Source organism: Prosopis cineraria, unplaced genomic scaffold (genome assembly GCF_029017545.1).
Source record: "Prosopis cineraria cultivar Desert tree isolate PC_DT_omini unplaced genomic scaffold, ASM2901754v1 PC12, whole genome shotgun sequence".
Lineage (NCBI taxonomy): Eukaryota > Viridiplantae > Streptophyta > Magnoliopsida > Fabales > Fabaceae > Prosopis > Prosopis cineraria.
Window position 1 is genome coordinate 41,364,310 of NW_026555343.1, and position 9,773 is coordinate 41,374,082.

General features: G+C 36.2%; 2 protein-coding genes across 2 annotated transcripts; one reads left to right on the forward strand and one right to left on the reverse strand.

Moving 5' to 3' along the window:
• The first annotated feature begins 1,863 nt into the window (after positions 1 to 1,863).
• LOC129288450 (probable inactive purple acid phosphatase 29) lies at positions 1,864 to 6,270 on the forward strand. Its single transcript, XM_054925032.1, has 4 exons — positions 1,864 to 2,552; positions 3,157 to 3,551; positions 4,215 to 4,665; positions 5,920 to 6,270. The coding sequence occupies exons 1-4, from the start codon at positions 2,207 to 2,209 to the stop codon at positions 5,931 to 5,933; spliced, it is 1,206 nt and encodes a 401-aa protein (XP_054781007.1). The 5' UTR covers positions 1,864 to 2,206; the 3' UTR covers positions 5,934 to 6,270.
• Positions 6,271 to 6,352: 82 nt separating this feature from the next.
• On the reverse strand, positions 6,353 to 9,311 carry LOC129288449 (pentatricopeptide repeat-containing protein At4g01570-like). Its single transcript, XM_054925030.1, has one exon. The coding sequence runs from the start codon at positions 8,999 to 9,001 to the stop codon at positions 6,611 to 6,613; it is 2,391 nt and encodes a 796-aa protein (XP_054781005.1). The 5' UTR covers positions 9,002 to 9,311; the 3' UTR covers positions 6,353 to 6,610.
• Positions 9,312 to 9,773: the final 462 nt, after the last annotated feature.

Genomic DNA, 9,773 nt, shown 5'->3' on the forward strand with positions numbered 1-9,773 from the left:
TGCCCGACTGAACTTACCACTTGACATTTTTTAAAAATTAAAAAATGTTAAAATATAAATTTATCCTGAAACTTTTTCTATAGAGTTTTGAGATAAATTTATACCTTTATCAATTTTTTAATTTTTAAAAAATGCCACATGATAAGTCCAATTAAACAAAACGATCAAGAAATGGTCAATTCTAACAACAGAGCAACATTGCACCATTTTTTAGAGTTTTAGGGTAACATTGCTTTAAACAAAAGTTTAAGATATTAGATATCCTTGAAGAAAAAGTTTAAAAATAAATTTACACCTTTATCCTTTAAAATTTAAACTGTGAAAAAAATTAAATTTAAAATTTTAATATAGAGATATTTCTAAATAAATATAAAATTTAAAAGTTCAGTTCCGTGAGTTAAATTTATGAGACTTATTGTTCTACGACCATATTTTAAATTTTGATATATTAAAGTATATTTTTAATATTTTAATTTTATATAAGGTTTTATTTTGATCTCTTAATTTTATAAAATATATTTTAAATTATTTAATCTTTATATTGTTAGTTTAATCACAAAATTTTTTTAAACTTTTAAATATTAACAAAATATTTTTAAATGATGACATGTTAATTTTAATTTTTTTTAAAATAATAGTAATTGGTACAAAAAAAATAATTACTTGAAAGTAACAGTATAAGATTAAAGCAGTGTTATCACAACCGGACCGGACCGGTTGGTCCAACCGGTTCAACCGGGAACCAGTCCCAAGTCTGGTTCGGTCATCACAAAAAATTAGAAATTTCAAGAACCGGTCAAGAACCAACATAACCGGCCACAAACCGGTAAAACCGGCCAAAACCAGACAAGAACCGGTTGAACCGATTATATTATTTTTTATTTTTCTTAATTCATATTTTAAAATTATAATTTATAGATATTTATACCTACTAAGTATTATGAAATAAAAAATGTATGAAATATGTATAAATTATGTATATGTGTATATATTTTAAAGTTATAAATTATGAATTATGAAACACTTGTATATGTTTTGGATAAAAATAATGTAATATTGATGGATGTTATATTTTTTATTGTATATTATTTTGTTTGAAATTTAAACATTCATTTTTGTTACTATATATGATTATTTCTTTCTATTTTAAATATATAATATTTAAAATATATCAATTTATTTATGATTAGTTGGACCACAGTTCAAACTGCGGTCTAACCATTGAACCATGAACCAGTATCTTGACCGGTTCAATGGCCGGTCCGGTCTTCATAACATTGGATTAAAGGACTAAAAAATATATTTCATAACATTAAAGAATTAAATTGAAAGCTTACCTAAATTTGATGTGAACGCAAGCTCATCATGGAAATGCATAAATGATCCTTAAAAAGGTTTGACCTCCTCAAGCAAGAGACGGAGACCCCAATTTGCGTCTTTTCTTTTGTTTAAAATTGTCGTATTGTTGTTCCATGGTCTGGTAATGAAGATCGGAGATTCGTGAACATTGTAGGTTATAATAAAGAAAAAGAAAAAAAAAAAGTGGCCATAATGAGAAACCATTAAGAAATGTGTCACATGCATGGATGGGCCTCACTTTCAGACAAAGCACAGCAAAGCAAGGCGAAAATGAAAATGGTTGGATTCATACAAAGTTTATATAAAAAATGAAAATTTCGGCAAATAATAATAATAATAATAATAATAAAATGAGAATGATTCAGTCGCATCGTCGCTTGTTTGGTTGTGATTAGTCTCATCCGCTTCAGCTCTGCCCTTCACTTTCAATCATCAATCAATCCATCTTGGCCAAAAATAATTCATCAATCAACCCATGATATTCAATGTAAACACATAAATAGTTACTATATGATCTTAGAAGAATTCATTACAAGAGTTTTCAGGGGGGGAAAAATCACTTTTTAAAATTTCCCTTTGTTTTTGGTTGTTTAATTGAATTTCTTGATCGTGCTTCACGAGGGTAGTAGAAGGCTGGAAGCTATCGAGGGCTGGTCTCTGATTGTGAGGCGTAAGCAACTCAATCATCTCCGGGAATGTCCTTTCTCATATCTTTTCATTGCTTTCTTTACTTACTTACTTTCCGTACGACATCAGCTAGCTGATAGCTTACCTCCTTCTACGGACTTCAATAAATCTCTCTTACGGTTTTCTGAGCATCATCATTTACTCTCACCACCTAACCAAGATGGTTTCCGATAGTAGAAACGGCTCTGATGTTAAGAGCACCAGGAGGAAGAAGTTGGGTTCTGATTCCATGGCGGTGACACTGATAGTGTACTCTTTTTGTGTGCTCCCGATTTGCGTATTGGCGGCGAAACAAGCGAACCCACGAGAGATGCAGAAGCTGAGGTTCGGTGATAATGGAGAATTCAAGATATTGCAGGTGGCAGATATGCACTATGCAGATGGCAAGAGTACCCTTTGCTTGGATGTGCTTCCTTCTCAGAATGCTTCCTGTTCCGACCTTAATACCACTGCCTTTATTCAGAGAATGATCCTTGCCGAGAAGCCCAATCTCATCGTTTTCACTGGTATTTAGCTCTCATGTTTTGATTTCCCACTTCTGTTCCTACTGAGAAAGTTCGTCATAAACTTCTGATGTCGCTTTTCTCTCTGTCCTGTGAAGCAACATGCTTGGAATTTTTCATGGAAACACTGCATATTTTGCATCTGTCATCCTCGTCTGTACCTGTGCTTCCCAGTCGCATCCTTTTTCTGGTTCTAAGAATAGCCTCCTTCCTTTCATACTTTATAGGGAGAGATGGTATCAGTAACAGTGAAATCCCAATCATTCAATAGTTTGATGGAAGAGATGAATCTTAAAACACGTTCTCGTACTGGGGCAATTTGAAACAACATCCTAGAGAAAGAACAAAATTTAATATATTATCCTTGTGAAAGAATCCACATTTACCCAGTTTAGTAGTTAGTACATGTGGAAAAGTGATATCTATTTATCCCATATGATTTGTTAAATCAGTATATTGATTGTACTTGGTATATAAAAGAAACAAAGTATTTAGGTAAACATGAAACGATTTTTTTTTTTGTTTGCTCCTGTAAAGCCAGTTTGTTATATGTTTGTTTGATGATTGAATATCTGATACAAAGTCCATGTTCATTCTGTTGTCACAGGGGATAACATCTTTGGATTTGATTCCTCGGATTCGGCTAAATCATTGGATGCTGCATTTGCTCCAGCAATTGCATCGAACATTCCTTGGGTAGCTGTTTTGGGTAACCATGATCAGGAAGGATCCCTCTCTAGGGAAGGGGTGATGAAACACATTGTGGGGATGAAGAACACTCTTTCAAAATTCAATCCTTCAGAAGTACACATCATTGATGGTTTTGGGAACTATAACTTGGAGGTTGAAGGAGTTGAGGGCACTGAATTTGCAAACAAATCAGTTCTCAATCTCTACTTTCTTGATAGCGGAGATTACTCCACTTCCCCTTCCATTCCTGGCTATGGTTGGATTAAACCCTCCCAGCAACTATGGTTCCAACGAACATCTGCAAAACTAAGGGTACTGTTTGATCATTTCCCTTGACATGCTGCTGCAGTTACTTTACATTAACACTTGGTGTCCAGAAAAATTATGACTAAACTAGCTACTTGGTCCCTAGATTGTTAAGCCAATCTAGCTTTAGTCCTCCAAAGTTAGCATGTGCATGAGTGTGTTGGTTGTTTTGGATTTGAAGGACTAATATGTATGTAATTTGTTATTTTCATAAAACTAAAGCTGAACTGGTAAAATACTCGAGACAAAATTGTTAGTTTAGTCTCTAAATGTGTTCACCCTGCTTTTCTTGATTGTTGCTTCAACAGCTGCTCATGACTGGAAGTTTCTGTGGATCACTGTATCCTAGCCTAACTGATCTGGAAACAAAGGAAACACAATGAACACTCTAAAAAGAACTCGATAAATAGATTTATTAATATCAATGAACGCTCTAAAAACAACTCAATAATTAGGTTTATTAATATCAATAACTATTAGAAATGCTAAAGTAGCCAATACTCTGAACTGCTTTATTCAAAACCTTTACTGAACTCTGGTGCCGAAGTCAAGAACCTAATTGAAAAGCTTATTATAAAAGTATTTGTATCACTAACTCTTTGCTAATTCTTCAAAACTTAACCTTGGATTGTAATCTTTTGATTAACCATTTTCCTCTTTGTTCCGCAGAGAGCCTACATGGATAAACCAGTGCCTCAGAAAGCACCTGCTCCTGGTCTCGCATACTTCCACATCCCATTACCAGAATATGCTTTTTTTGACTCATCAAACTTTACAGGTGTAAAGCAGGAAGGCATTAGCTCTGCATCTGTGAACTCCGGCTTCTTTACGACGTTAGTTGAAGCCGGAGATGTGAAGGCGGTTTTCACTGGTCATGATCACATCAATGACTTCTGCGGCAAGCTAACAGGTACTCATCTTTGTTATGGTGGGGGATTTGGATATCATGCTTATGGAAAGGCTGGGTGGTCTAGGAGAGCAAGAGTAGTGGTAGCTAGCTTGGAGAAAACAGTGAAGGGAACGTGGCGAGATGTCAAGTCGATTAAAACGTGGAAACGCCTTGATGATGAGCGTCTCACTGGCATCGATGGCCAGGTCCTATGGAGCAAGAGCTTTCATGGTATGCAATAGTGCACTTTCTTCTTGCTCTTAACTTATAGTGAAGGCTGAAAAACAAGGGATCTATCTCTAGAAATATTTATCAAGAAATGCTACTGAATATAAAAGATGTCATTTCTTTCTTCTTCGTTCTTTGCATATTCATTGAAAAATTATGCAGTAGAAAAGTAAGAACTAGAAAAGCTGGTGAATTTGTAAACCACTAAACCTTGATAAGTAGAGCTTTGTTATAAAGTAGAAACGGAAAATGAATAAACATATATGTTTTCAGGGATTGTCGTTAGAATACATGTAAATTAGGGGCAAAGTTTTGTTGAGTATACATGAACCTGATAATATTGGAGAGCAGAAGTACGAAAGAATTTTGGATCAATATGTTAGCTAAAAGCCTCGCAAGAAAACCAGGAAATTGAAATAGATTTTACAATATGGTGTGAATGTAGAGACATGTTACAATGGTATAGCAGATTAAACTTGAACTTAAAGGAATGAGGATTTTCTTAAATTTTAAAATATGAGAAGAACAGTACAGACGAAAATTATTTGTAAAGGTTGTAGAAAGGCAAAAATATAGATAGAATTGTTGTATTTAAGAGAATAATATAGCAACCACCATCGACTTGGAATTTTCTCAGGCAATCTACCTCACAAGTAACTCATAGAAGTAAACTGTGTTGGAAATTTCCAAGAAACTTTACATTAGTGCTTTTCAGAAGAAAAGCCATGTATCAACTCTAATTACAATTTTGTGAGTACTTTTCCGTATAGCTAATCTATATACAAGAGGTAATTGAGTTTAGACAAATACTTCCTCCAATCTTATATATTAGTCACTTTATAGAAACAATTTATGATTCTTTTTATAAGTCATTTTACAGAAAAAATGAATCATTAATTACTTTTTTTAATTTTACTCTTTCACCATTTTCGATGAGTAGAGAGTAATTAGTTGTAGGAGAAAGAAAGTGTTTTTAAAAATACTTTATTTAGTAAGGGTAAATTGAAAAAAATTTCTTTGTTAGACAACATTAATAATTTCACCATCTCTCCTTAGTTTTAATTAGATAGTTAAAAAATGATTTATAAATAATATCAGAGAAAGAATGTGTTAATAGCACGCATAATGAGTGTCCAGACAGTTCTGCGTGTTTGGGCAAGTCTAGTTTTGTCTTCTGTTCCTTGATTTGTTCTTGATTTCCATTATACATTATGTCTTCTGACTCGTTATTTCTTCTGCTAATTGTGATTTTAACAGCTAGGAAAAATTAAAACGTCGATTCTTCAGAGTTCAAAAGTGAAGCAGACTAAAGGGAGCTTGAGGAGGAAGGTGTCGTGAGCTGTTTTGTGATAAATTTGATCCATAGAACCTGTTCGGTATACGTCTTGTGATGCAGCAACGGAGGGTGCTAAAGAATAAACCAAAGTGTTGGTTCATTAGTTTGAAAAAAGGATTTTCACTGTAATTCCATGCAATTCACACCCCATACCTTTTTTTATAGAATATTGTCCGTTAATCCTAGTTTTGACAAAAAAAAAATGCTGTACTGGATTTTGATATATCGATGATAGAGTTGCATAACAATTAACAAATACCCTCATTTAGTCATTTTATAATCTCCCTAAGGAAGCCGAGTTTTATTATGCCACTGGTGCTCAATCTCTGACGCCACCAATCCTTAAAGCTACCATTTCACGGCAATAAAGTATCCTATCTATGATTAGAGGAAATGACACAATACAATTGCAGAGCAAAACTCCACTACAAAAAAACTTTAAAAATCTCTCTCTAAAGTTCTAGTTGAGTAACTCTCAAAAACACATTTAAACTATAGTTAGGATGCACTTTATCAAATCTAATAAATAATTAGACCTTTTAAATAAACATTTGCTAGATGTAAACTAAAAATCAAACATACACGTAGTCAGTTACCCGAGGCTTCATACCCTCAAGAAGGATCATCTTTTTCACTCAAAATTGAGGCCTTTTGGTATCTCAATTTATCAATCTCCTTCCCCAGAAAATCTAAAGTTGTGTCCGTAACGTGGTTGGGCGTGCATCCAGCATCCAGCATCATTCTTAAGAACTTATAAGCATCCTTCAATCGACCTGCCTTGCTGTGAACTTCAATTAATGTATTGTAAGTCACAACGTCAGGATTTATCCCACTATTCTTCATTTGCTCAAAGAGTTTGTTCACTTCATCAATACGGCCTGCTTTCCCCAGCGCATTAATGAGGGTGTTATACATAACAATGTCAAGATAACCACCCTGCTTCAGTAGTCTGTCAAGAACAGAGCTGGCTAGGTCTGCTCTTCCCATTTTTCCTAAACCTTGAATTATCACATTGTAGGTTGCTATGTCAGCCGGGCAAACCTTTTCCCCCATTTCACTGAGAACAGCCCAAGCCTCAGTGAAGTAGCCCTTTTTCACAAATGAGCTCATTATAGAGTTATATGTGTAACTCACAGGATTCACCCCCATGTCAGTGAAAATCTCAAACAGCCTGCAAGCCAAGTTCAATTTCCCCTTAGCCAAAAATATGGACAAGAAAGTATTTACCATATCAATATCAAAGGAATGTGAAATTTTTTCTTGAACTCGTCGTGCTGGAGTAGGGGAAAACAGTTGAGGAGAATGGCCATCAGACTTTACTTGCTTGGCCAATCTATCCATGTATGGTGATGAAGACCACTCATCAGTTTCAAAGGATAAAATCAACCCCTCATCTTTAGTTGTAGCACCGTCTGAATCAAGGTTGATATCATCAGAAGTTATAAGGTTCATCGCCTCCTCAAAATCTCCTTTGGAAGGGAACAATGGAGTATAATCCTTTTTCTTACTCTTATGGCTCTTCATGTAAGCCTCCATTCCCGCTTTCCACTTGAGAACATTGTAGACCAGGTCACCCTCTTTTACATGCTTTAGAAGCCGGTCTGTCCAATCCCAACGGCCATGTTTATGGACGCCAATCAAGAGTGAAGTTATGGTAACTAGGTCAACAATAAAACCTCTGCTTTCCATTTCCTCCACCAGTTGGAGTGCCTCCTCAAGTAGACCCTCCTTGCAAAGTTGCAGCACAATGATGCTGTATGTAATTCGATCAACAAATTGACCTTTCTTTTTCAGGTCACAAAATAAAGTATAAGCAGCCTCTGGCCTTCCATTCTTAAGTAATCCATCTATCAAAATATTATATGTCCAGCATGAGGCTTTTACTCCATCTTCAACCATTTTCTCGAAAAGCTGGCAAGCTTCTGTTACTTTTCTGGCCTTCAAAAGTCCATTTAGAAGAGAATTATAAACAACTGTATCCATTTGAAATCCATTATTCAGCATTTCGTAAAAGATCTTAGCTGCATAATCTATTCTATAAGTCTTGGAACAACCTTGGATAAGGATTCTGTAAGTGAATTCATCAGGTTCATGACCAGATCCTTTAAGGTCCTCCCATACTTTGAGTGCATCATTGACCTTTCCAACTTTGCAGAGCACGCTGATCAAACTATTATAGGTGCACAAATCAGGCCCAACTGAACTCCCAGATGCATCAGATTCTCTTCCCCTCATCTCTTTGAAGAGGCTTAAAGAAGTACTGAGATCACCCCAACATCCAAAAGCATAAATACAAATATTATAACACCAGATATCAAATTTAAACTTTTCCTTTTTCCTCAGTCTTTCAAAAACTTTTTTAAATTCTTCCTTCATGTCTGCTTTTCTAAGAGCAGCTAGCAATTCATTACATGCATTGGAGCTAGGGGCAGAACCAACATCACCACCACCATTGGATTCAGCATCCAGAAGCTTAAAAAATATAAACAGAGCCAAACGCAGCTGGTTATTTCTTACCAAAGCAATAAGAACAGAGTTCAAGATTCGGGGATTCAAGGTAGCCCCTAGTTCTTCCATGCAATCTAAAATTTCCAGCGCCGAATCGAACTTACCCAACCGAATGAAAGAATCAAGGAGAACCTTGAACGCCTGAGAATCAGCAACGACGCCGTCTTCCTTCATCGAGCGGAGAAGAATTGGTACCTCGTTAAGGTAGCCGGCGCGGCAAACGGTGCGGAAGATGTGAGAATAGGCGGCGGCGGAGTGCGCATACACGGGTCGGAGCGAACGACACCAGTGGAAGAAATCAAGTTTCTTTGAAGGGTGAAGTGATGGATTTGAGAGGATTCGGAGGAGAATAGGCTCAGTGAGTTGAGACGTGTGAGCTGGGTCGAGGGCAAGGTTCCGAGTTCCGGACTCGGACAGAGTTTTTGTGATAGAAGCCACCAGGAGCAAGTCTCCGAGTTGTTTAGATATTGTTGTCGGGGATCTTCCATGGCGCATTGCATTGCGAATGGCCGGTAGTTCGACCAGGCGATGTCGGAGACGATTATGGCAGGTATGACCCGCAGACGAAGAAAAGCGACTGAAACAACTAGAGAGAATCACGGTTTGAGATCAAAATATGAACCGGAATTGGGGTAAGGTGGAAATGAGAGATACTTTGGAGGCCCAGTGCAAATGCATTAGAATGGGGTCGCTGAGAAAAGCGACTGAAAGAATGACAGAGAATCACAATTCGAGATCGAAATATGAATTTAATTCCAGGCAGTCCCAACCAGTAAATGACCTTTGCCGTTCTCGTAAGTTCTTGATATTCGATGGAGCAAATGACCATTAAGGGGGGGGGGGGGGGATTCTTCCCTTCTCTTCCCTTATTTGATAAAGTTGAGTAAAGAAAATTTAAAAAAAAAAAATTTTTTCTCTCTCCCCTTTTCTTCTAGGGACACAGAAGGAGAAGGGAGAGAAAATCTTTTAATTTAGGAAGGTTTTGAAAGAAAAAGAGGACAAATTTTAAATCCCTCCACTTTATCAGATAAGGAGAGGGCTCTCTTCTCCTTGCTTGGTAAAGTAGATAAAATTTTTTCTCCCCTTCTCTCTAATCAAACAAGTCTTTAATGATTTACGGAATGATGGGTCGGTAGTTTATTGAGTCATTTTTTCTCTTTACTTCCTATCTATCTTACATATATGAAGCACTCCAAAGCTCTCTTCTTCAAGGGTTTTTTGTTTTTTTGGCAAAGCCTTTTTCAGGCTGAAGCAACACCAATTGCAT

Bases quoted from the DNA above. Each gene is read 5' to 3' on its own strand.
- LOC129288449 (XM_054925030.1), bottom strand. From the start codon at position 9,001: ATGCGCCATGGAAGATCCCCGACAACAATATCTAAACAACTCGGAGAC.
- LOC129288450 (XM_054925032.1), top strand. From the start codon at position 2,207: ATGGTTTCCGATAGTAGAAACGGCTCTGATGTTAAGAGCACCAGGAGG. The intron at 2,553-3,156 runs GTATTTAGCTCT...CTGTTGTCACAG, and splicing joins CAATCTCATCGTTTTCACTG to GGGATAACATCTTTGGATTT. The intron at 3,552-4,214 runs GTACTGTTTGAT...TTTGTTCCGCAG, and splicing joins GAACATCTGCAAAACTAAGG to AGAGCCTACATGGATAAACC.